This window comes from Pochonia chlamydosporia, chromosome 7 (genome assembly GCF_001653235.2).
Source record: "Pochonia chlamydosporia 170 chromosome 7, whole genome shotgun sequence".
In the NCBI taxonomy this organism is placed as follows: domain Eukaryota; kingdom Fungi; phylum Ascomycota; class Sordariomycetes; order Hypocreales; family Clavicipitaceae; genus Pochonia; species Pochonia chlamydosporia.
Window position 1 is genome coordinate 999,978 of NC_035796.1, and position 26,271 is coordinate 1,026,248.

Here is a 26,271-nt window from a genome sequence, read left to right on the forward strand (position 1 = left end):
CTAGTATCCGTGTTCATTCTTTGCTTAAGCTGTATCGTCTTTCATTCTTGTAACCCTGTTTCTATCATTCATTGACATTTAACAACGAGAATGCCGCGTGGAGGTTTGCTACCAGCACCGCCTACGATTATAAAACGGCAGTGAATTCTCCATCGTAGATATCACACCAACTCACTCTATCCATCAAATTCCGCAAAACAAGCTTATAGCCGGTCTCAAGCTCAGCAAGGATACACCAACTACTTACCATACCTACCACCAATCAACTGCCACAAGCAAACCGAAACTCAGTGAACATGCGCCCAATTCTTCTGCTCGCACCAGTTCTCGCCCTCGCTGCTCCTTCGATTGCACCTACAGCGCAGCATCCTCGGGATGTCGATGCGTCCATAAACGCGACGGTCGACCCCGGTCATGCCGAGTCTCAGAATGCGGGAGACGAGGTAAACCGCAATTACGAGCGACAAAACGGCGAGTACACGGCCACAACAACTGAAGCGCCGTGGGAGGAGAGAATGGCGGGTGTGAAAAGTAAATGTGAAGAGTCCAAAAGTTGCGGGGGCATTTGCAAGGAGCTCAATCCAGGAAGATGCGGGAAGAAGGTTCGTGCTGTCGATACCTCCATAAAGGCAACGGTCGACCCCGGCCAGTCCCGGAATGCGGGAGACGAGGTAAACCATAACTACGAGCGACAGAGTGATCCGTACGGCAAGGACAGGCCCATAGCAAGTACCGCACCGTGGGAGGAGAGAGTGGAGGGTTGGAAGAAGCAATGTGAACAATACAAACTTTGCACGGGCATGTGCAAGGAGTTCAATCCAGAGAGATGCAAGGACTACTGACAATGGCCACGGCTCAATGTCGTAAATCAGCGGCCTGGGAGTGTCAACGACGAGGATGGGGGTGTGAGCGCTGCTAGGGAACGGCGTGTCATGGGGCAGCGATTTGCTCTTTGGGTCGTGGTGTTGAGGATGTTTGTTTTTTTGAGTCTTCTTTAGTTGGGGTTACAGTTTGGGGATATTTGTTTTGGAGTACAGGGTTCATCTGCATTTTATGGTAGGAGGGGCATCGTGGTACAGATTGGTTGATAAATAAGGTACGGGTACAATGGGGACAGACTAATTATGGTCTGGTGCTGTGATATCTATCTTGAAGGAGTGGAAGGTAGTTGATCTTAGTGTAGAGACTTGCATGACATCAACTCGCAATGAATGTTCTCAGCTTCAAGCCTGCGGCCATGCACACTTATTAAAGTTCTTTGCCACGATTCTCGTATCATAAATTCTAATTCTGCTCCATTGTGTCCTGTAAACTAACCAAAAACAAATGGGCTGTATTCAGCGTGGCGACATCTATCATCACTGCGAGGAAAGACAACTCGACTTACAGCCTCACTTGACGATCCCGGGCTGCACGACCCAAGTAGTGGCTTAGCACAATTGGCATCGAACCATTGGTGGTGTTGACCGTTTGGCGCGCATCCTTGCCCAGTCCAGAATGCTGTGCTTATTCCGTACAGGCTTGGCATGAAAATAAAGTCATTTTATTGAGCCTTACGGGGTCCCTTGTGGGTGAGATGATGTGTGGCTGGGCGGGATTGTGACGTCAGGCCAATGATGGGCGATGCCAAGAAAGGAAGCAGTCAATATTGATGCTGATTCCGCTCCAACAAGTATTGCATGAATTTATTGAAACATTTCGCCTTTCCATTTCATATCCCTATTGAGCTCATTCTTGTTTCACCTCCATGGCAGTATCACAAACATCACCACATTGAAGATAACCCGTCAACTGGTACGCAAAATGGCATCAAACCCGCCCTCATACGACACAGTAACCAGCCATCAACCAAATGACCATCTCGCCGGTACAGAACGCTACACACTCATCCTTGACGGCTGCACAATCTACCCCTCCGAACCACCCTCACGAATTCTGTACGAAATCAGTAATCCGCCCTGTAACGCAAGCACAGCCGTCTACGGCGTCCAAAAGGTACGCTACCGACTCTCAGACCACGACGGCGAAGGCAAGTTGAGGTCTCGTCTCGATCACATCTACGATTTCCAAAATGAGTTCTTTTACTCCCTCAGACACATCCGTGCTCCCGTGAAACTGCAGGGTAAAACCAGCAGCAAGAGGAGTTACAAAGAAGTCAAGTTGTCGAGTGGTGTAAGCGGGTGGTCAACCTGTTCTGCAGAGGGGTACTTCAAAGCCGAAATACCATTTGGCGATAGACTCAAAAAGGATGCCCAGATTCAATGGAAGAATAAGGATGGCGTCGTGGTTGCGCTGGAACACAGATTGAAGAGAGACGATAAAGGCGAGGTAGACCTTTTACCGAGGTTGGATGTGAAGGAGGTGCTGGAAGAGAAGGATATGGATTTACTTGTGAGTTGTTGGGCAGCGAGACTGTGGAAGGAGGCGGAGGGGGATTTGAAAGAGCCGATGACCTGGGAGGATTGTAAGTTTTATTGCCCATGTCGAATATGAAGTCGTCGCTAACGGATGGTGCAGTTAAGCGGATTGCGAGTCAGAAGAGAAAGTTTGGCAAGACGCCGATGCTGGGTAGCGGTGCTTTGGGGGTTGCTGGAGCATTTTGATACCAATGATTGTGGAATTGTTTTATACGCCAATGTAGATGAAGGCGAATCGCGAAGGAAATCCTAGGCTGAGGTTACGGTGATGGATGACGCAAGGCATAGGCTAAGGACTATAAGGAGTACCTGACGTACGCAACGCGAAATGGCTGCAGTTTTCGTTAGAGCAGGTTTGCAGAAGGCAATAGGATGTGGTTTGACCCGGTCGACACTTATAGTGTTGTTGAAATATTCGTAACCAACTACAACCAACCCTAAATTAGCCTAAAATAATGCGTTTTTGGAAATGTAGATGTGGAAGCGACCATAAAATACGTTTTCTAGAAACATCTGAACGTGCTGGCTCCGCCTTTACGTCGGTCGGATTCATGCCGAGTAGGAGCCTTTGTCTTGACGGACCTGACTGTCCGTCTTGAAGAGCCACAGGCGTAGCAAGACGCATCAATCCGAGATGGCCCATTAGCTTGTCGCAGCAAATATAGCGCTCACAAGGCGTCCACTCATGTTGGACAATAATGAGCCATTGTTTGACTCCGACGTCAATTAACCAGCAACTCGGATAGTCGGCACAGTGATTGCTCCATCACATGACGGCAGATCCTAGAGTGTGGACCAGGCCACACAACTGTAGGGCGATGACTGGTGATGGAGCAATACGGCTGCCTGGGTGTAGTAGATAAACGACGGAGGGCACGTCTGCCGATGGCATCACAGCAAATGTCGAGGATGGGTTTGGAATAGAAATTTCTTTGTGCGACAGACGCGTGGAGGTGACGACTTGGAAGTGCTCCGGCCAACCTTTTTACACTCAGAACAGGAAGGAGCGGGTCAGCAACTTGACAAAACAAGTCCCAACCGATATTTGGCATGAAAACGCCGGCTTCGCCATACTCATTTTCATCAGTGCCGGTTTAAATACTACATACTCCCAGAACATCATCAACGGCGTCGACATTTGAGACCTCCTCACTCGGCGGCTGGACTCCGCGGGAGACGACCCTGGGGAACGGAAGTGCGGGAGAAGCTGCTCCATTTCGTATCTTATCCCCACTAACGAGCCCCAACATACCAGTTGATGTCACAGATTTACGTTCAACTTTGGCCAGATAAGTAAGTTTGCATACCCAATTGCATCCAATTTTCGGCCATATTGACTACAGGGGCATCGAGTAACTTTACAATCCTGGCGGCCTCATCTATACCTCCTGCATCCCCCAACCAAAGCGGGGAATCAAAATGTCAAGCGGTCTCTCAAGCTCTTTCCGGGGTAGGTGTTGACAACTCTCTCCAGTTCACATATTATATTCCCAACTTTCGAACCCGAGCAGCAGAAGCCGATATTGCACCGATAACACCGTTTGCACCTTGTGCGAGTCCTCAAAGCAAAGCACCTGGTTGTTGAAGCGGTCGACACGATTACTCTCTCGTTGGTTTACAGGTCACTTTTGGATCTGGAACATCTGCGGACCTTTATTTCCGCGTCAAGTCCGGAGCTTGCATTCGGCCTCATTCGCAGACTCGTCTCCCACTGTCAAGTTCCAGCCGCCCTGGCTGGTTGTACGCCCCAGATACCATCATCCTTACGCTCCCAAATTGGTCCCAGATTTCACATCTTGTTGGTGATTGCAGTCGATTTGCCAGCTTTCTGGCACAAAATTTTGCAAAGCGATAAGAAGCGGCTAAGACACTGTGTGTGAACCCAGGCCGTCAACTCCATACTTCAACTCACCAGACCTCTTTCACGGTTGGCTTGACCTTGACCACCACCTCCCCGGGTTCCGTGCCCAATATACGCACACTTGAGAACGAATCTAACTCTGTGGTCATTTTATCTATCCCGGCCTCGTGCTGTGTCAAATCTTCCCATTTACATCTCTTGCTGCACCGCGTGCACTCACTTCGCCTCACTCACTTATTCTGGCTGTGACACAGCACTCGTCGGCCCAAGAACCGAGCCATTTGCTTGGTCCTGTGGGCTACGCTGCACACTGCTCCGTACCTGACTGCCTTTGCGACACAATCACTGCCAATCGTGCGACTCCGGCTCGAGCCGATCTGCAATACTTGGCAAATTGGCGGACGCTGGCCTCTCCTTCTGAACAATTCGCTGGCCGTAACCTGTGTTCTCCCCATTCAGTAATCACTTGGCACGCATCAGTTACATTGATTTCTGCCGAGGAGACTGTGCAAGTCGGGGTGAGTTTTTGGGCGGCCTGAAGTACTGGCGAGAGCGGTGGAAGCAGGGCATTAGGTTCAAAGGTATGTGTGAAATAGCTTTCAAATGTTCATCATCGAATTTCTCTATGTGCGTGTCGATCTGGACTGTCAGGTGGAGGTGCAGCAAGATTCTTGACTGAACGACTCCGGCTCAATGCCACGTCGCTGCCATGCCAGAACTTCTATCACAGAACGAAATATTCAGATCTCGTATTTTATTGCGCCACAATCTACTCAGACCTGACCTAGGTGCGAGCTTTGGTCTCCGCCTGAATAAACTTATCTATGTGAAGCTTTGGCTTGGCATTGCAGCTGCACGTGGATTGGCCCGGTCTTGCTGAACCTCAGTCCTGAAACGTCCACCACTTGTTGTACTATTTGTATTTATAAATATTTTTGAATCCTGACTTCTTCAACGCTCAAAAGCTAAGATCTCCCCTATTCACAGATAATACCGATTGCAATTTCCTGTTCACGGCCTCCAGGTAGTTTTGTTTTCCGTATGCAGGTTCTGAAGCATTACCGCGCCACTCACATTGAGCCAAGACCCGGTCTTCCTGTGTACCACCACCTGCGGATATATTTCACATTGTCGGCTGTTCCAGAACTCCATGAAGATCATAGTGACCGGTCCATCCGGCCGTGTTGGCCAAGAAGTCGTCAGAAAATGCCTCGAAAATGAACGCATCACCAGAGTTGTGATTCTCACCAGGACCGCACTGTCCGGAGAAATCGAAAGCCACCCCAAAGCGGACATTATAATGCATCAGGACTTTACTCAATACTCGGACTATCTGATCCGCAGAATGCAGGGTTCAGAGGCTTGCATATGGTAAGTCGACTTGGGAGGAATGATAGCTTTCTACAGGAGATTGCGAATAGTATTTTGCTTGATAACTGACTACTAAACCACTCTTCAGGGCAATCGGTGCCCGGCAAGAACAGTCGAGAGCCGATAAATATGTGGAACGCAGTGTTGGTGTTGATCTGCCAATCGCCACGGCCAAGATTCTGTGCGATAATCTCGCAGACAAGACGCCAGAAGGTGTAAAATTCCGCTTCGTGTACTGCAGTCCGAAGCATACTGAAAAGAGTAAAAAGACTTTTGTGTTTGCAAGCGATACCCGAAAACTTGCAAATGATTTAGAGAAAGGGATAGCGGAAGTCGTCAGCCGCCACAGGAGCGTTTTCGAAGCATACACTCTGCGACCAGCCAACTTTAAATCAACGGACACTCCGCTGCCGGCATCTTCATCAGCACCGAAGAAACTGGTCTCCAGCCTAGGCCACAACGTTATCGCTTCAATAGATCCGGAAAGAGTAGGGAGGGCCATGGTAATTATTGCCTGTGATGGATGGAAGGAGAAGGTGATCGAAAATGAAACGATTCTTAGGTTGACAGGCTAGCCCTGTATGTCGGTCTGTATACTCTGAAGGGTGATGGCCTATGTGACATTTTGCGACTTTCAGCTGGCGAACTTATGAATCTGGATGCTTACGGCGCAATGCCTCGGCGTAACAAGGCATATTATGGCGTTACGGGTTGGGAGCCAGGATTGAGGGCATCTGAATAGCGTTTTATACCCTCGTGGACTGAGACTGTACATGTATGTGTAGATGTACAGGGAAAGACATTGTGACAGGTTTCCCATTGACTATCCTCTGTAATCTCTTACCTTATACGCTCTGGAGACGCCCTATCATTTTAAGCTTTGGTATTGTGAACAATATTGTTCCTTTGCTTGTCAGCCGATACACCTCATCCTCCAGGCCCTATCTTGTCTTTATTCTTCTGGAATAGTTGGTGCTTTGGGAGAGAGCTTCACCATCCTGGACAGTGGTGGGCGGCCTGGTGGTGCCCATGGCCGCTCACCACGAGGCGTCAGCAACGCGTCTTGACAACGACAATGCGGTCGACCTTGATGATTACAGGTAAACTGCGGACCATGATCCCTCTCTGAAGCTGAAGTCCCACAGAAAGCCAAACGCAACACTGACAAGAAACCTAGTATACATAACGTTTCGCCGTCGTCCGTTATCGATTCGTCTTGCTCGGTGGCAGCATCACCAACATCATTGCCTCCTACCGAGATGAACGGGCTCACAAATGGCCAATATGTTTCTGGAGAAGATGGTTGATTGCTGGCGACGCATTGCCCCGTAGCGCAACATTGTGGCATTCGACAATTTTGATGAATTGGCGTGTAAGCTGCCTCGGAGATGGGCGCCCCGTAACCACTTAGATGGGAGTATATGCTTAGATTCGGCGACTTCCCCTGGATTGGTGTGGCTACATTAGGCCTCGGAAGCTCCAAATGGTATGAGGTTGGCTTTTTTGCATCGTGTTTCGCGGTAGAGCCGTAGCCATCGCCTTTGACATCCGGGCGGAGGAGGGCGTTCTCAAGCGCAGAATGTGATACCACTTTGCTAGACCACATCTCTGAAGCTCTTGACGCGTATGTGTTGTCATGATACGATGGCTCTTGCAGTGTAGCTTTCGGTGACAACCGTAGTCAAGTACCATTACCTCTTGGCAGGATCACATGAGCTTCAATGGTTTGACTGCGGGGAAAGTCAATAAAGACCATGAATAAAGTATAAACTCTATTCACAAATCTAAGCTAGATTGTGGGGTGAGGCTAGTATCGCGAGAGTTTAGCTCTACACGAAGCTACCCAACCACCCAGTCTAGAAGCCTTGCTCACGAACTTAAAGACTGTTTCCTCAAGCATTACCAAAGAAGACCCGTCATTGATTCTCGTTATACCACTTTACATTTATTCTCGAAGCGTCAGTTTCTTCTCGAAGCATCAGTTCCTTCTCGAAGCATCAGTTACATCAAAGTCCGACATACAGCAAACACGTACAAGAACCACAATGGACTACTACGTGCAGCCCGCCATCGTATCATATACACCATCAAACACACTTCCAATCCTCAATAATCTCGCAGGGGGGGTTAAAGATGACCGAGACCGAGACGAAGAGCACACCGCATCCATGAGAGTGGCGGTATTGGTGTTCCTCGCCATCGTTGCAGTACTCTGCTTGTTCACCATTATTTGGTTCTGCTGCGGTTTTTGTAGCCCCCGATGGAAGAGGTACAAGGAGCGACGAAACATCACAAACAAGCGATTGGCGCCCTTGCCACTCACCCTCGGTGGTCGTGGTCGTGGTCGAAGGTACAGCTTTCGTGGCAGCGGCCGATATGAACAGCTGGGTGAGGAGGGTGGTTTCGCTGAGTATTGGGGCCCGGATGTGCCAATGAGTATTATGAGGCCCAGTGCTTGCCATCATAAATCTAGGCTGTGATGTTGGACTCAGGGCGTATGGCTAGACACTTGGAATGGGATGACGATATCGTTGGTGAATGGCTATTACTTGGAGTAAGAACAACCGGTCAAGCTTGGGGTGCTCTTTGACATGGCGATGGCGAATTAATGGGCTGGACCTGCCAACAAAGTTGATACTTTCGCATCGCAAAAAGCTTAACCACCACGCAGTCCAGAAACTTTTATTTTACAAACTCAATAATATTGTCTTTCTGATATTTAAGCCTATGAGCTCGCCCTCTTGTGTGATTATCCTCATCCAAATCCAGCAAAAAGAACAAATTACACACACAACCTACAACACGCAGTTACAATGGCTAAGAGCAGCACAGCCTCCGAAGTTCAAAACAACGCAACACCTTTTACACTCGAAGACATAATACGTGTACTGAGTAAAACGGCAAACTTTTTCGTCGTCTTGGGAGGATGGAGTCTCGCCTTGATATATGGTATCCTTGCGATTTTGCTGGCGTATTGGCTGTGCGTTGAGTTGAGGGGACGCCACAGGCCTGGTTTGCGTTTGGGAAACGAACGTCGTGGTGATCAAGAGAATGGGGAGAACGGCATGACATACGCTAGGAGTGGGATAAGAGTAGTTTGGTCATGATGAGCGGGTGAGGAATTGGGTCTCTCGTTTTGGTGGTCAAATTTGGAGTTTTGCTGGCATCTTTACTCGTGGGCTTCTGATTTTGGGGAATACCTTGATTTGGCGTTCGGATTGTATAGAGCAGCGAGTACCTGTTTGCATGACGGGTAGCGATATCATTTTGGAATGGGTTACACTTTGTTTGATGCATGAATTAGTGAGCCGTTTGCTGCGTCGTGGTGATGTTGTATGATGGGAGGTCAAAGGCATGTAGATCCGGACAGCCCGCCGTGGACACGGTGGACAAGCAAGGCCAACAAAAGATTCATATCTTTTTCAGTTTACCCCTTGGTATCAGGCTTGGTCATCTTAATTAGCCTCTGGTTAGATAGTAGTGCTACTGTCTTGTGTGAAAAGTCAAACACTGAAAAATTCTGCTCTTGCTAATTCGTTCACTGTTAGCAGTAGACAAGCATAGGTATCATTACTCTATTCTCTAATAAACCAGACTTTATATGGGAATATTCATCATCCTATTTATTTCGTATGTCTTTCCATGAAGCAGCTATGGCTTCAATGTTCTTTTTGGTTGACAGTGCTACCGCGGTGGTAGTTGGGCATCGTGAGTGTGAACAACGGTGTCATCTTGGTTGGCCGTGGCTTCATTGACGTATCGCATATCGCATCGTATGCCGACGTACATTGAGATTTGTTAGTGTATACTGGGATATGTTGAGCTATATTTGTGTACTTAAGTATACTTGTATATGGGCAAATACGGTTTACCACAGACTTTACATAGTACATACCCTACCAATCAACCTCAAGCCAGTCTATACCCAACTCACATAATAGACACCTCCGAATGCCCTGATTCCATCAATCCCAGTTTTTCAGCAGCCAAAGTATGGTATTTACAAAATACGCCCTGTTTAGGGATAGCTTGAGTTGCAGTCTCCGTGAGCAGGTAATCGAGCCGGATTGACGCCAGTACCTGATTTTCATTAGCAACCCAAAAAGAAGTCGGCACATCGTCATGACGTCTCCTGGGATCCAATATTCGATGCTGGTCTAGAAGCCAGCAACATGCATCGTCTATGCCTACCAGCTGGGTAAAATGGGCGACGATCATGGATGGCCAACACTGCGGTCTCTAGGGCTGTTATTCCCGACTAACACATCTAACATCTGTGCTTTGCATGCCACATATCAACAGCATGTGTCGAAGAATATATCCTATTTCTAGCAAGTCCGCGCCAATGTCTCACCGGCAGCCATTCCCGTGTTTTGATACCTCTCTCATTGCAACTCGAGTATTTCCGCTACCTCTGGAAAAACAAAAAGCGGTTTATATTCTCAGCAACTCGAGCGCCCTCACCGTCAAAGGACAAAACCGTCGTCCATTCTTCAGGGAAAATCTCACTCTGCAAGTAAAAAGAATCACCAGGGCACCGTCAAGGCATTCCCATGTATCCACTCTCTCGCCTCGAGATCAGTCCTCATCTCCGAACTGCCATTCTAGGCAAACTCAACTCAGTGGAGTGTCCGTCTTCTTGGCCACGTCTGTCCCTGGACACAATGCAACCGCACGCTGACCTGCAGTATGTACCACTCGATTTTCCCACCAGTGAAGCTAATTTGGCGTGTCCACGATGCTATGCCCCGATGCCGAGGTGGGACGATGAATGGATCCCTCAGTCCGCTGGACTAGCGATGTGCCGAGCCAGACTGCATAACTTCCAATGAGACATTGCCGTCAAGCTCGAGTCTGTTAGTGAGATCCTTGGCTTGCATTGATAGCTCCATGTAGAGTAAGCTGAATTCGATCAGTCCGAAGAAGCGCCAACCGAGTAACTCCCCATCCTCATCGTCATGTATCTTCCAAACCAGTATATAAACCTCCCACTCCAAGATGATAGTCCCAATACGTCAACATCCCAAACCAATCCCTCAAAATGATCTTGAAAACCTCTCTTGTCGCCTCTCTCTCTGCCCTCGCCGCCGTCACCACGGCGCGTGACATCCCCTCCAACGTCAAGAGCTTCTACGACAGCATTCGCAGTCAACGACAATGTCGTAACGTTCTAGCCGGTGGTTTTCACAGCATCCAAGGCGACTCAGGAAGTACGTTTACGCTCACCAACCCCCTGACACCCAAATCTAACGAACCTAGACTTCGACTACTGCGGCGACCACATCAACGACTACAACGTCATCTACTTGCAAGGCAAAAACGGACAGCTCGTCAACATGGACATTGACTGCGACGGCATCCAGCACGGCCCAGCAGACGACGGCCGCTGCGGCTCCTCCGGCGACACCCAGTCCATCACGTCCTTTGCCGATACAGTCCGCGGCTACGGCACCGGCCAGCGCGACCTAGATGCCAATGCGCACCCGTACGTTGTCTTCGGCAACTCAGGCAGCAGGCCTGGCTATCCGAACTTTGACCCGCAGCGTCATGGTGTTGAGCCGTTGAGCGTAATGGCTGTCGTTTGCAACAATAAACTTGTGGGTGTGAGTGTCATTTGAGAAAGCTGCCGTGCTAATGTATCCTAGATCTACGGCGTTTGGGGCGATGAGAATGGTGACGATGGCCCTGAAGCTATGGTTGGTGAGGCGTCCATCTCGCTTGCTACGGCTTGCTTTGGCCGTGGTGTCAATGGCAATGCGGGCCATGATGGTAATGACGTTTTGTATATTGCTTTCCCGGGTAGGGATGCTGTTCCTGGAGCGCGTGGTGCGAAGTGGAATGCCCAAAATTGCAATGATTTTGAGAATAGCATCACCGCTTTGGGTGATCGGTTGATTCAGAGGATTGGTGGTGGTGGTGGTACTCCTCCTCCTTCTGGGAACTGTTCTTGGAAGGGGCATTGCGAAGGTGAGTCCTTGAGTTTGCTCTGAGATTACAATCTCAATATCATCTGGTATTTGGTGTACAGAATGCTGATCTTGTAGGCGCCCCCTGTGGCTCTGATAACGATTGTTCCGACGACTTGACCTGCCAGTCTGGAAAATGCGGCAACGGAGGTGGCTCGACTCCTCCTCCTCCTCCTTGCAGCTGGGAGGGCCATTGCCAGGGTAAGTAACATGTCTTACCAAACCATTGTAGGACCATGACTAACGACTGTGTAGGCGCATCTTGTCGTGATGAGAACGACTGCGCCGATTCTCTGGTCTGCCGAAGTGGTCGATGTGCGCAGTAAGTGGCTATCGAGCATATCCCTCTGCCCTCGGAATAGACCATGTCGCTACTGGACGCGATATAATCAGTTACAAGACGGTACATACAAGTGAAGATAAAAGATGCGCTTCCAATTTAGACCTACTATTTAAATGCTCATCCAATCGTCATATAACATGCTATGAATCCCCTCCCACCATTCTAATCCGTCCCTCCAACACAGGCGCAATAACCCTCGTCCAATCCACCGCACAATCCCCATCCTTCAACGGCTCACAAACCGTCGACTTGACACCCGCCTTCCGCGCCCACCTCGACCAAAACTTTCTCAGCAGCAAGACTTCCAAGTCCATGTCCATGTCCTCGTCTCCATCATCACTGCTATCCTTGTTTGCTGACGGACAAAAATGGTCGTCGTCGTCATCGTTTAATGGCTCTTTATGCAGGCCAACTCTTCGTCGTAGGAAGCCTTTCCACGTAGCACCTGCTGCTTCGTCATCCGTCTTGGGTGGTCTGTGAAGTCCCAGCATCTTTTCGGAGTCGCGAGTATGGGAGGGAGATATAGGAACGTTGGCCTGTTCCGCTACGCCTACCCAGTGGTCTGAAATGCGCTTCCACTGTCCGATAGTGCGTAGGGCCATGAAATATTGACGGAGTATGGCAGAGATGAGAATGCCGTTTTCTTCGTCAATGATTTCGAGGGCATTACCTCCCTCAGAGGTGACAAGGAGGCTAGTGTAGCCATCTACTTCAGTTAGTATACGTGAACAGCGAGGTTCTATCTGTGGATAGTACTCGCCCTTTCCCCTGCCCATGTAGCCTCTTGTGACTAGAACGTATTCTGCCTCTGGGTCGTACGGCCTACCACCAATTTGCAGAAAGTTCAGCCTCTTCCCAGGCTCCCTGCTAGGATCGAACTCAAATACAATATTTGATACTTGAGGAAACCGGCCCTCCAGCGCTGGATACGTCGATACGCCGTTCTCCAATGCATCCCATATCGCCTGGCCCTTGACCTTGAGGCACACAACTGGATCTTCAAACGGGAAGCAGGTAGTAATATCTTTGATTCGCACGACACCCGGAGGATACACCTGATCTCCGCGAATCGTACCGGATGCCATGATTGTGCAATCTGCATTGTGGTATCGGCGCATGACGTCGCATACAAAGTTGCCAAGGTTGGATTCCTTGACTCGAACGGTGCTAAACCGAGCGTCCAAAGGCATAGCCGTCCAACCAATCGGTCTTGAGAGCGACTTTTGCAGCTTTGACGTCAACTCATTCACCAGTTTGGCCGTCTTTTCATCCTCAGGAACCGTAGAAGTGATATCTCGTCGCCAAATATCAAAATCCCATCGCTTCGAGCCGTCCTTTTTCCTCCGGACTTCGATATAGCTCAATTGCTTGAAATCTGTACCCGAACGCAGGACATGCGTGCCTTTGATGAAGCTGTGGTTGTAGTAGTGATCGTGTCCGCCAAGAATAATATCAAAAAGACCGTCTGTTTGTTCAGCGAGCTTATTGTCGTTTGGCTCTCGCATATGGCTCAGGCAGATGACGATTTCGGCACCCTGTTCTCGCAATTTGGGGACGAGTTCCTTTGCTGTCGCAGTGGCAGACTTGTAAATGATATTGGGTGGCAGACTATTGATCGTTGCCAGCCATTCTCGTTCACCTAGACCGATGAGTCCGACTTTTATGCCATTGGACGTAGTGAGCATGTGAGTTCGTTTGGCGTTGCCAATGGGTACATCCTCGCCGAGGGCTGGGTCCAGTACATTGGCAATGAGCCAGGGAAACGTGCATTTGGTCGCGAGATACTCAAATTGCTTGACGCCAAAGTCAAAGTCGTGATTCTAGTGCCAAAACTCGATTAGTTTCCCTGCTTCACGGCAAGCCTTGCTCGAATCAACTCACCCCAACACAGGCACAGTCGGTTCCAATTGCATTCAAAACAGGAACCATGTGTCGTCCTTAAGAGGGAAAAAATAGAGAATTAGCTTCTACAATGTGTTTGTCTCCGGCCATGTGGACTGTAAACTTACCCTTCGTCACACTACTCTCTAAGCTAGGATTGAAGGCATCCCCAGAGAAAAGCGTCAAGATCTTAGACTGACCCTCGTATTGTTTACCCTCTTGGTATTCCTTGCATAGTGTTGTAAACCGTGCAAGACCTCCAATTGGCTCCGCACTCGCTGCATCGACATGATAGACATCGTTGTAGTGTAGCAATCGCAAATCAGGCACCTCTCGGGTGTCTCGGTGCACTCGGCCAGATGAATACGTCACTTGCGGTTCCGCGCTAGGCTGGTTCTTCCTGCTTTGTGTCATGGCTGCTTCTCTACCAAAGTTGCAAGCAAGCTACACGAGTGCAGAAAAAGTCCAGAGTTCGAATCTGTTTAAGCAAAGATGCGGAGGCCAAGGTGAGAAACGCCGAAACGCCCAACTTTGAAGCTGCTTCCCCAAGTGGCGCAGCAGCTGATGTCTGGTGGGTTGATGAAACAAGGTACTTTGGGGGAGCTTTGGACACAGTTGTTTGGCTTCGTCTTTGCCCCACGTGACGACTGAAAGACGAAATTTGCGGTAGCCACTAGGTATGAATGAATTGACCGGATGGCCATTCAGTAGAGGCAGAAAAGGCGTATGCGCTTGGAATAAATTGTTTGTATGTTTGGGTGAAGATGCACGAAGCACAGCCAGCCAATGTTGTCTCGGGTATTGTCAAAGGCCTCCTGATGTCCATGTCAGACAAAATACAATGGCGGGGCATTGATGGTGCTGCCCCGCCTTGCCTTGCCTTGCCTTGCCTTACCTTGCCTTACCCTGGTCTTGGTCTTTGCTGCCCGTGTCTTAGATCAGGGTCATCATCCAATTGACCCCACATGCACCAACTCTATCACTCAGGCACAACGGCAATCTGAGAAACGGTCTGGTCCCAGCTTGGGTCTTTTATAACCCAGGTAGTACAGTAATTCATACAAACTAAAGTCGTCAATTTTTCCTACATCTTCTAGTGTCTTGGACACTACCTTACATGCACACCAAGTAAGTGTAAGGAATAAATTGGTTGGGCTTCAATGTCGGTCGGCCTGGGTATAGGCCAGCCACCAAAAATTCGACAGGTCACACTGGTTCAGTGACCGCGACTTCCTTGAGCTGATTTACAACACAATTCGGCAAGCTGCATTTCGACCCCAGCGGATATGTCATCTACGGAGTACGGAGTAGTTTGGTCTCGGCTGCATTCTCATATCAGTGGCGCTTTGATCGTGCCACTACAGCACAACGTGCCACATTGTCGGCGCTGGAGTCCTTCACAGCGGCACGACTTGACTCGCAAACTAGAACGGATAATCAGGCGTTAGCTCAGATTTATACACTGAAGCAGTCATTTAGAAATCAGTCGTCATCCAAATAAATCATTGTCGGGTTGAGGCAAGGGAAGTGCGACATCGGCTTGGGAAGGCGACCGGCGTACCAGCGAGCGTCTCGCAGGCACCGCAAAAAGAATCAAGATTGTTCTGCTGATATACAAGCACAAGGAAACTCCCTCGATTTACGTGCCAATGGCCTGACAGAGTCATGTATTCCAACGTCAAGTGTGCTCGGCTGTCAACACCAGTCCAAATGAATTGTTCAAAACAAAGTCGTCCGCGAGTTGGGTATCCATCCGTGACACAATGACCCTCTTGAGTCTTTACATCTCCACCTCAGAGTGCCGCTTTTCCTCTCGACTCGAACGGTAATAATAAAACCATGATTCCCGCAGCAATAAACAAGGCTCCGCTCGTATACACAGGGGCCGCCGTCTTGAGATTCGCAAACATTGCAACAATAGGCTGTCAAGGAATTAGTGTGGCCCCCAAATTCGATTATTTGTACATTGGTATATTCGAGAACTTACTGCCATGATTCCAAAGACACGGTTGCAAGTCGCAGTCAGAGCATTACCAGTTCCACGCTGGGGTGTCGGGAAGACCTCCGGCGTGTAGCCGTAAAGTACCGCGTACATGACATTGCTGCAGAAGTTGAATGCACAGTTCCATCCCAGAAGGGCGGTACTGTTCAAAGCTGTGGTAGAGCAGTATAAGAAGACTCCGGTGAGAGCGGTGAAGATAGAGAGCGTGCCTTTTCGGCCAATTCGTGGCAACTCGACAAGTAACCCTCCCAGTAGCGCTCCGGGAACGCCAAGGACAGAGATGATGAGACTGTTTCGATAAGTGATGTACGTGCTACCGTCGTCAAACTCTGCGCCTTTGCTAGCCTGGATGTAAGGCAGGAACGCATTGTACAGAGGATATGCAAGTCCAATCAAAGCCCAGATAGCCATCATCATACCGGTGCTAAGAGCCATTCGCGTGGTAGAGAACAGCACCTTGATCTTCTTGAGATCAACCTTTTCGAGGTTTCGCTTTACTGCAGCAGTGGCATTCGTCTGGGCAACATATCCCTCAGGCTCGCAAGCCTTCAAGTCTTCGACAGTTAGAGAGACCGTTTTGCCGTTCCGCTTCGCAACCTCGTGGATAACGCGAACAGCTTCCTCGTCTCGGCCTTTGCCAACCAGATACTTGGGTGATTCGTAGATTTTGAAGAGCAAGAATCGGATCACAAACATGATGAGGGTCAAGCCACCCATTGCAATGACGAAATACCGCCAGCCCATGTTTTGACTGCGTAGGCATGGCTTTTGTTTCTCATCGCAGGTCATATTCCCCAAAAGGGGCCAGGCTACCAAGTTGGCAATAACCTGTGCCAAAGCCCAGTCCAACGAGAGAACAGTAAGAAGATATTGGTGAGATTGCGGCAGAAATTCCAAGAAGATGGCAGAATCAACTGGGAGGTTGCCACCAACACCAAACGACCAAAAGGCAGCAAATATACCCGCAGCAGCGAAATTCGGAGCGCTGGCGGCAATCAGTCCCCAGACAGCTGTCAAGCCTAGAGTCAGATTGAAGCCCCATTTGCGGCCGAAAACGTCGCATCCAAACCCCCAAAAGACAGCACCAGCTAGGAGACCAATGTTCTGCGCGAGCGTGAAAAGTGGCGGCCGCGAGACATTGAACTCATTTGCGATGGGTGGGAGAATCAGTGACGTAACAATGGGCCAAAGGTTGTCGCTAGCCCAGCCAAATCCAACAACGATGAAAAGCTGCCATTGGTACCATCCCATGCCAATCTCTCGAATCTATTCTCACAAACGGTGATGCATTAGCAAGAAGCCCTGGATTGGCACGTGCCTGGTGAAGCAAAATGTGAAGTAGTGGCACGTCACAATGAGGGGAAGTCTCAGACAAGACACTTGGCGGCAAACAGGAATCAAAAGGTAAAATTGCATGACAATACTCACCGCGCGATTCAAAAGACGAGCCTTGGATTCGTAGACGGGATCCAGGGTGCCTTTGGGTACAATTGAAAGTTCATCTTCGCTCAAGTCAATGCTACTATTATACTCGTCGCGCGGCGTCGACCGCTCGTCGGCATCGGTGCCGCCGTATCCCATTATGACGGGGTATGGGAGGAAGCTATTGACGGATTTGACAGCCACCCGGTGAGAAGAGGCACTGGGGTGATTTGGAGAGAGGTGAAGAACGCAGGACGGAAGGAGGGAAGCCAATTCAATGTCAGTGGAGGGAAGGTGCAAGCGGCACTCGCCTGTTTTTAATCTACAAGACAGTTTGGTGCAGACTGCACACCAGGTGACCTGGCAATTCACGACATCAACATCACAAATGTACTGGCGTAACGTCCATCATGGGTAGCTCCATGTAGCTCCATGCACGACGCACTTTGGTACAAACTGGGTGCTACCAATACCACAAGTTTCTCACCGATGCACGAGAAACCCTGCAGCCGCCCTCCCCGATTCCACAGACGCACAGATTACCAGCGAAAACCGTCAATTATAAGCTCTGAAAGGCGCGGAACTGATGGCGCGATGAAGCTCTGGTTCCCATGATTGGCCTCTGAGATATTCTGAAGCGGGTTTAGATTGACAAGACGAACAGCGGCGGCGCCACATGGCCACTAACTGGATGCGTTTGTGGAGGAGCAGATCCGCATTAGCTTGGCTGAAGGCGTGAACAAGAAACAATCTTGGTTGATCTCTGGTGCTTATTTTTCGAGCCCGGACCTTATGAGCCGTGTCGTCTGGCGCCCGACGTATCACAATTCTCCTTGGAGTGAATGGACCGATCCGTCAATCCACTTGGAGTCGCTCTGTTGCGTCAAGAGTCAAGGCACGCACTGGACTTGTTCCAATCACAAATTCCTATCAGCAACAATATCCCTTACCACTTAGAGCAAAAACAAGGGCATCAGCAAACCACTGAACTTGCTCAACAGCCACCAGGCAATCACCAACTTGTCAGCTTCCAAGCTAGCCTTGCTGATGGGTGCATCGTTTGTCAGCTGGCTGGGGGCCATGACATGGGTGGTGCAAGATTGTGTGCAGCACGTCATCGGACATATTCATGATTCCATTTCATAACGCGGTCATGGCATGGGTTACCGGACTGATTGCTCGTAAGCGAACGGCGTCGCCGTAGGTGACCGAACCTTCGCAGCAGCAGCAAAACAAGTGAATAGTGAATATGGGATTGGCATGCGCGGTACTGTGCAGATATTGGTTTCTTTGAGACCAGCCAAGGTGGGCAACAATGTAAGACAGTGCACAAATGACCCATGAGTTCCAGAACTCCCACAACACTTCTATGAACTGTCAGTTCGTCACTAGCACAGCACACCACAGATCTGAGCCGTCACCTAAAAATACACGGCCCATCCAAGTTGTCGCTTTGAGCCGAGGGCTGATGCTCAAAGGCTATTACAACCAGTGGACGTGATGCTCCACCTGCGTAGTCTGGACTCTGGACATGACCTTGACTTCGTACCAAGCCTGCAGTCGCAGTGTCAATGAGTCTTAATTTTTTAGTACTGTACAGTACGGTGAATGCAAGAAACAAACGGATGAGTTCTGGTCAACAGACGGCAACACAAATGCGCCTCTAATAAACAAGACGTATGCAGCGCGGAGGAAAGAAGCAATACAGCCCGTCACCTCTAGCTAACGAGCTTTATTATATTGTCACAATGCATGGTGGTCACAGGCGACGGCGGGCTGATTGATGCAATAGAATACCATCAATGGAGGAACGTACAGCTGGACAAGATATCAATGGAAGGTTGAAGTCATGCCAAGGAGGTTGCACCTCTCCTACAGAGGGCAGAATCTCAGATGGGAAAGAATGGGCGAGTCATCGGATGCCTCAGGTTTGCGACGGCGTCTTACGACTCTTAGCAATGCAGTTGCAAAAGGTATGCGACGGAAAAATACTTCAGTAGAAAGAGCTGGTGTTATATTGTGATTAGAGTTGTCTTCGCAACTGATGGCAATTCCAAGTCTGAGAGTGTTGACATGGCTTCAGATTGGGACAACTGAAACGAGACGACGGCTTCGTCAACCCCTGGATTGGATGTTGTGGGCTGTCACTCTCTCGCTCTCCCACTCTCCCACTCCATCAATCCACCAAACCAGACCTGATCCAAATCTCAATCAAGTTACGTCGGACCCTGCACCCAAAGCGTCAAGCCCGTTAGCCACCCCGGCCAACAGCAAACACGGATTCAAACCTGACACATGCACCATGCTGCAAGACCGGACGATTTCATCAACACGAACATGGGAATCCGGCCCGGATCCTCAACTTCTGGTCCACCTCCAAATAAGAATGTACAGCAGAAAGCAACATAATATTTTTTTTTCGTCACCTGCACAATGTCTTCATTGATACGCATTGACTCATGTGCATTGACCGCGAGCCTCGCCGCACACCTCAATTTCTTCGCACTCGTCACCTGAGTAGCTTGGGCCGGGAGTGGAAAACATCAGAGTGCCTTCAACGTGCTGCTTTGGGCAATCGGTCACAATCCAAAGGCTGGCATTTCCACACATTGGCACGGCAAATTCTTGTTTCCCTTTGGCCACATTTGCTTCACCGTGAGACGGCCCGGTTTCGTTCGTGTCTCAATGCCAGACAGACTTTGGCAAAGTGGTAAAGTGGCACTCCCGCCATGTCGCACCAACGACTCGCAGGCACATCCCTGACTTCATGAGATCGGCCAACCAGAGGGGCTGCCGAATATCGAAGTGGGGATTGGAGATGGAAACGCCACGGTTTGACTTCATTCAACTGGTCGGAAGGCTTGATCCTCCTGAGGGTCCACGTGCCGCAGCTTGTAACATCACCAGTTCTCCCGCCGGTCAATCTACCATACATCTACCACGCAGAAACGTGCCATGTTGCGGCCAACGACCAGAAACGCCGTCGCGGCTGGGTCGTTCGTCACCCATCCAGAACCAGGATAGTCTATCACCACGCTTTCGGCGCTGAAACTCAACTTGGGGAAGCTGGGCCGGATACAAGGTGCAAGGGATGCTACAGACAACTGGTCATGTTTGGCTTGGTCAGACTGGGGTGCCGAGCAAAATAATTTGGGCAAGGCCTTGGCTCCCGCTTCGCGCTTCTTAACTATCTCGGGTCCAGTTTTGGGAATTTTTCTTTCACATTTGATGTCTATTGCTCTGCTTGCCCATCAAGTTGCCCACTGACAGTCTCAACTCCACGTCCATTGACCGTGAGCAAATTTGAATACACCCACCGACGGTGTCACAACAGACTTACCCGGCTGAGCTGGGACAGAAAATATCACTCTCGTAGTGCCTGTGGCAGTGCTCATTACTCTACGAAGAAGTTGATCGCAAGTCGCCCGGCGCGTCGTTCGATCACGGGCATACAAAACCCCTCGAGATACACAGCACAACGAGAATAAAGAACATTATAAAATAACGAGCAGATCAAAGAAACCGCATACCCTTAGGCAGGATTGTCAAAAGTCGCCGGCCGTCGGACCATAGCCTGTCATGAGGAGCTTCTCTGGCATGGCCATGTCAGCCGTTTGTCTGTTCTCCGGAACACTGGGCGTCAGCAACTTCATATCAGCCAGCTCTATTCTTCGAGCAGACGATGTCCTGGAACGGCCATTTTCAGATGTTCTCAATACTGCTTCTATTCCCGTAGTGTTAAGCCGGCGACAAATCATCAACAATGCCGCAGAGACAACAAATGGGGACATCAAGCTGAACAGCGATGGCACCTTAAACAGGACGGCATGGGAGGAGACTACAAATGCAGCTTGTGTCAAGGCTCTTATGCCACTTCCGCGGAGCACAAATCCTTCAGGGAATTGCATCTGCTACAATCTGCCGGCGCTGGACACAAACACAGGTGTATTTGAAGCCGAGCTGCGACTGTACCGCATTTCTGACGCTCGGGATGCATTTAGCGGTATCCCTCCAGAAAATGTTAAAGTTGCTTTGCAATATAACGGCGCGAGTGTCAGTCCTATCTCAGCCACAGGCGCAATAGGAATCGGCAATCAAACTCAAGTTCTCTCCCCACGAGATGCTGTCAGCACCCCTCGACTGATTCAAGCATACATGTTTGTGGGTCAAATTGATAAAGCAAAGATGGCTCAGAACATGTCCCTGTACGTTTATTAGCTCCCTCCCCCAGATAATTGCGTTCTTGTCCTGCGTCCTGTTGCCCTTCCTAACTCTCTAACCATGTTACCAACAGTGCCGCCTTCGAGGCCGTCCTCATCCCAACTCTCTCATTGACCGCCGCCAGAGCCGGCGGAGGCTCGGCTTCCACCAACGTCTCCATGAACGAAGCTTCTTTCTTGACAGGAATTTTTAGCAAGTCCATGGTTATGTCGGACTTTTCTGCTGCTCAAGCCGCCGTCACTGCCCAGCAAGATCTCCTGCGCAACCGCACCATTGCCTTCATCTTACCGGGTACGCAGATTATGATTTTCCCCATTGGCACAATCATCACTTCTATATGGTTAGCCCTCGGGCTCTTTGCGTATGGATGGGGCACGTTGGAGAGAATTGACTATGCGGAAACATACAAGAGACGCGTGGCAAGCAGCGTAGGGACACGGACATTTTAAGCTAAAGATCGACGAGCTCTGAGCAGTGAAGAGTTGTATGGGTGGCGTCTAAAAAACATTCTGGCATAAGCGAGTCTTTGCCTCGATTGCATCAGCGTTGGGAATTATTGGGTCTTTTTTTTCGTCCTTTTACATGCCCTTTGCGGCCCTAATATACTTAGATAGCCTGCATTTTCTCTTTCTTTTCTTTCTATTTGTAGTACATCACACCTTTTCGTTCAAATTACATTACTTTACATTACAAAATACAAATCATTCTTTGCAGTTCACAATGGTAACAAGTCATGAAGTGTGTATGTATGTATGTATTAGGTCATTCTGGGTATATGTCATTCTTAGCATGAAGTCACAACTCATAATCAGAGGCATCGCCTGGACAAAGGAAATTACACTGTTTCAGACCCCTTAGCCCGCATACAATGTGCCTCTCACAACCATGCAAAATTGTAGCCTAGGCATTGCGGGCTCACACAATCATATACGTGGTGACCACAGGCAAGTAGGTTGCCGCATCAAACGGAAATGTTAGGCCGGAAAAAGAAATTGAAAGGGAAAAGAATTCTGTCAACCAGCCCAGTTACGCCGAGAGTATCCCACCAATGGACACTGAAGCATTATGACACCTCCACGCTCCTAAACACCGCAACAACCATGCCTTGCAATATGATAACAGATGCGTCAACTCGTCGTGCCCAGGACTTTGCGCTCTCCTGCCCTCATGCGACCCTTAGCCCACATGAGAATCTCTGTGAAAATCACATAACAGCCCGTGACGGCCCAGAAAGTGATGATTATGCCAAGACCACCCATAAGCCGGGCATCGATGATGCTGCGTGTCATGGTCTCGCGCATCGCATTATTCATCATTAACCAGCCATAAATGGGTACCAGCTGCTGTGCGGTAGGTGACAGAGTGGGAGATGAAGGCAACTGTTTGCCTTGTTCGCGCTCGCGCTCTTGGATAGTATCAGCCATTCTCCAGGCTACCTTGTTGTTGATCTTGTCCCACGTCGCTTGGCAGGCAGCTTCTCTGGCTGCGAGTCCCATTCGCTTCCGCAGAGTCACGTCATTTGCAAGCTTGGCAGCCTTGGTCACAAAGGCATCCATATCATTCGGCGGTATTAAGAAACCAGTGTCACCATGCTGAACAATGTCCGACGGACCACCTTCATCGCGGGCTATTACGGGAACGCCGCTGGCCATGGACTCTAGAACCACGAGACCAAACGTTTCTGTGATGGAGCAGTGCAAGAAGACATCGCCACATGCATATGCAGTTGCCAGATCCTCTCCGACTTTGAATCCTGCAAAGATGACCTTGCCTTGTTCTCTGAGAGGGTCAAACAGCTCTTGCACTTCTTTCTCAACATCTGGGTTTCTGTTGCCGCCCACAATGTAAAGCTTGTAGTTCAGCCCCCGAGCGTCAAGCTCTTTGGCGGCTTTGGCAAGGAAATCAAATCCTTTCTCTCCCGCAATCCGTGAGACCGTCACGAAGATAACCTCTCCATTCGGTGCAAGCTTTTTGCGCAACTCTTCGCTTCGACGCTGGGGGTTGAACATGTCGGTGTTTACGCCCCTAGTAAGAAGTTCGAGCTTTTCCGGTTGTACTTTATTATTGGCGAGGTAACGCCGCACAAATCTCGAAGGGTAAAATATGGTCTTGACCGATGAGTGTCGGAAAAGATAACTTTGCACAGCGTCGAATGCGAAGACAGCGATGTGACTCAAAGGTGAGGGGAAGAGAATCGCACAGTAGCCAGCGAGGTCAGTCTGAAAGTTGCAAATGACAGGAATTTGCTTCTCTCGCGGCTGTTGGCGCAACTGAAGCATGACCTGGAATCCTAAGCTCGCCGGCGACGCCAAGTAAACCAAGTCAGGTGGCGAGTCATCGCCAAAGGTCCGCGAGTATAGGGTTGAGTTTCGCACGGGGTAAACAATTGAAAGTTCCGGGTTGAACGGTAACGGATACCCTGTTACTCGAACTTCAGGCTGCTTGTCCGCAGGCGACAGATTTGGTGATGGAGGCGGCGAGAAGGTGTTGTGGTTTGTGTGATTGTGAGGCGCAACCACGGCCACTTGCGCGCCGTTATTTCGCAGGTGGTTCACTAGCATGAGAGTCGTACGACTCACGCCGTTAACGGGACCAAAAGATTCGGTGCAGAGAAGGATGCGCTTTCCTTTCAGGAACGACGGAAATTGCGACAGATCATGTTCCTTGTATGGCGATGAGCCACTGGCAAGTTTGGCTGACGACATTGTGGTATCATGTGAAGGCGACACGACGGCCGCAATTGCGATCAGATTTCAATGCAATGATGAATGTGTAAAAGCAAATCTCCATCTCCAACCTCACACTCTCGGGTTCTTGACTTCTTTTTCTTTGCTTCGCCTTGTTCCATTCGAGTTGCGAACAGAGTCCAGGGTTACCCCACGTGGCTACCGTGAGCGGCTATGGTGACCTCAAATCGAAGCTATTCAACTCAACACATGACTCTATCTAGAACAGTAACCTGCCTGCGGCCGTAATACATACTACTGCTTTAGTATGGCACGGGGATTCGGCGCTGGACCCTGTTCGTCGGCATCTGCAGTCATGGCAGCCATGGTGGGACAGAGGGTCCTTGTGCTACCTCCATCCAGACGAGGGGCAAAATACCTCGCATCGCATGTAACTGCACTTCTCTCAACACTTGGTATGGCTTTAAAAGGGAAAAGAAAACACTCCACGTTACTCAGCAGCCATGAACATGAACAACTTGCCCTCACTGCGTTACATCGAGATTTTGGCTGCTTGTTACGGTTTGAAATGCTGTAGAGAGGTGAATAACCCCTCAACTGTCACTTCTCTCATGTCATATTTTCGTCATGAGAAACATTCTCCATGCGCTCAGCGGCAAACGATACGGCACAGGCGAAATAGAAAATCACCCTGATGGCGTGTCGTGTAAGTCAAGAAGGCTGTTGACGGTTGGAGTGATGTTTGGAGTGGGCCAATCATAGATCGCATCGCAACCACATTGACTCCACGAACCAATCCCGAATCCGGATCGATGAGCAGCATGCCAACAACTTCTACACATCGAATGCGCGAATGGGCAACGTGTTTATGGGCCTCGTGCTACCCTTGGTTGGCTCTGTTGCCTTTGTTGTAAAGTGGCCATCAGAGATACTTCCACTTTGAGTTTGGAAATCTGATTTACCCCACGTTGGATTTGCCAGCGGCACTGAGACTCTTGAAATCGATTCCGTGTTCCAGCCCAGCACAGGGACTGCAAATGGCAGACTGAATGCGCAGGCGCCATAATTCAGGTAAATCTCTCACAGCCGGTCGGAAAGCTTGTTCATTGTACTGGATGGCTCACAAATGACTCTGGGCCGTCTTGGACATAATATGTCCACACCGCCTTGCCAAATCTTGTGCTGATCTCTCCGTGACCAGGAGGATGCATATGTTCTGAGAACAGAGTCATGTTTCTCGGGGCATATCCGTGTCTCAGCCGGGAAGTGACGCCGGTAATTTAATCAGATCAAGAAGGGTGACGGTTAGCCGTCCGCAAGCCGTTTCGTAAAGGCGTTCATAGCGAATGCAAGCTTGCCGCCTGTTGAAGTATAAATATGAGTATACAGAGAATTAGGAATACGCTGTTGGAGGAACGAAATCCAGTAGTCCAAATGTAGGGGCCTCAATGGTTGGCTTATGGGCGTCGTCAACTCAACACCCAATCAAGAGAATCCACTGCAACGAGGTCGCGTCTTGGGATAACGTCACTCCCTGGCCTTGGGCATCCGGTTTTCACTTCCATCATCCTGCGGAACCTTTGGGAATGGTTCCATTCAAGCCACAGAAACCATGTCATCGGATACGGATATCTGCTGTTTTGATCGGAAAGCCGGGTGATTGCTTGCTTCGGGGTCACCATGCTATTTGTTCGCTTGGCTTGGCTTGGACAAGTCCTTCTAATCGAGCAGGCTCCAAGCCGCAGATCCTGATATCCAGGGGTACAGGTGCCTTTATTAGCCCCGGCACCACCGGACCACGTCTCTTTGGGAAGTTAATTCAGTCGAAGTCTGCAAGCCGTTGTACCCACCAAAACCTATTCGTACGCCCGCGGTAACTCGCTCTGTGGTGTTGGAGGGTTCGTATCCATGGTGGCTTCATTGCGCTGAGGCTGCAACCAGTCTGTATTCCTACATCGGCATCTTCTCTTGTGGTTCTGCTACGCATGTGTATATTTCGAACTGTATAAGTAGGGGGCCGGTGTCGATATTCCAGGGGAATTCGGCTGTCGTCAGGGAAGGAGCTTGCCGAGAACGGCCCGGGGTATGGATGTCAGTACC

At 49.7% G+C, this 26,271-nt stretch overlaps 8 protein-coding genes across 8 annotated transcripts; 5 read left to right on the plus strand and 3 right to left on the minus strand.

Moving 5' to 3' along the window:
* Positions 1-296: 296 nt before the first annotated feature.
* On the plus strand, positions 297-842 carry VFPPC_14176 (hypothetical protein; the record flags this gene model as incomplete). Its single annotated transcript, XM_018291946.1, has 1 exon — positions 297-842. The coding sequence occupies one exon, from the start codon at positions 297-299 to the stop codon at positions 840-842; it is 546 nt and encodes a 181-aa protein (XP_018139845.1).
* A 961-nt stretch (positions 843-1,803) lies between these two features.
* VFPPC_14177 (hypothetical protein) lies at positions 1,804-2,603 on the plus strand (the record flags this gene model as incomplete). The annotated part of the gene is made up of 2 exons (XM_018291947.1): positions 1,804-2,464; positions 2,518-2,603. 2 exons carry the CDS (start codon positions 1,804-1,806, stop codon positions 2,601-2,603), a joined length of 747 nt encoding a protein of 248 aa, XP_018139844.1.
* Positions 2,604-5,428: 2,825 nt separating this feature from the next.
* Positions 5,429-6,391, plus strand: VFPPC_07191 (NAD(P)-binding domain-containing protein; the record flags this gene model as incomplete). Its single annotated transcript, XM_018286098.1, has 3 exons — positions 5,429-5,649; positions 5,738-6,152; positions 6,212-6,391. The coding sequence occupies 3 exons, from the start codon at positions 5,429-5,431 to the stop codon at positions 6,389-6,391; spliced, it is 816 nt and encodes a 271-aa protein (XP_018139843.1).
* Positions 6,392-10,690: 4,299 nt separating this feature from the next.
* VFPPC_14178 (chitosanase) lies at positions 10,691-11,941 on the plus strand (the record flags this gene model as incomplete). The annotated part of the gene is made up of 5 exons (XM_018291948.1): positions 10,691-10,859; positions 10,909-11,246; positions 11,295-11,616; positions 11,694-11,816; positions 11,871-11,941. 5 exons carry the CDS (start codon positions 10,691-10,693, stop codon positions 11,939-11,941), a joined length of 1,023 nt encoding a protein of 340 aa, XP_018139842.1.
* A 157-nt stretch (positions 11,942-12,098) lies between these two features.
* On the minus strand, positions 12,099-14,253 carry VFPPC_07192 (5'-nucleotidase; the record flags this gene model as incomplete). Its single annotated transcript, XM_018286099.1, has 3 exons — positions 12,099-13,778; positions 13,840-13,895; positions 13,968-14,253. The coding sequence occupies 3 exons, from the start codon at positions 14,251-14,253 to the stop codon at positions 12,099-12,101; spliced, it is 2,022 nt and encodes a 673-aa protein (XP_018139841.1).
* Positions 14,254-15,632: 1,379 nt separating this feature from the next.
* Positions 15,633-17,422, minus strand: VFPPC_07193 (sugar transporter; the record flags this gene model as incomplete). The annotated part of the gene is made up of 3 exons (XM_018286100.1): positions 15,633-15,761; positions 15,827-17,107; positions 17,270-17,422. The coding sequence occupies 3 exons, from the start codon at positions 17,420-17,422 to the stop codon at positions 15,633-15,635; spliced, it is 1,563 nt and encodes a 520-aa protein (XP_018139840.1).
* A 3,420-nt stretch (positions 17,423-20,842) lies between these two features.
* On the plus strand, positions 20,843-21,933 carry VFPPC_16617 (hypothetical protein; the record flags this gene model as incomplete). Its single annotated transcript, XM_018294370.1, has 2 exons — positions 20,843-21,468; positions 21,558-21,933. The coding sequence occupies 2 exons, from the start codon at positions 20,843-20,845 to the stop codon at positions 21,931-21,933; spliced, it is 1,002 nt and encodes a 333-aa protein (XP_018139839.1).
* A 678-nt stretch (positions 21,934-22,611) lies between these two features.
* VFPPC_07194 (glycosyl transferase) lies at positions 22,612-24,189 on the minus strand (the record flags this gene model as incomplete). Its single annotated transcript, XM_018286101.1, has 1 exon — positions 22,612-24,189. One exon carries the CDS (start codon positions 24,187-24,189, stop codon positions 22,612-22,614), a length of 1,578 nt encoding a protein of 525 aa, XP_018139838.1.
* Positions 24,190-26,271: the final 2,082 nt, after the last annotated feature.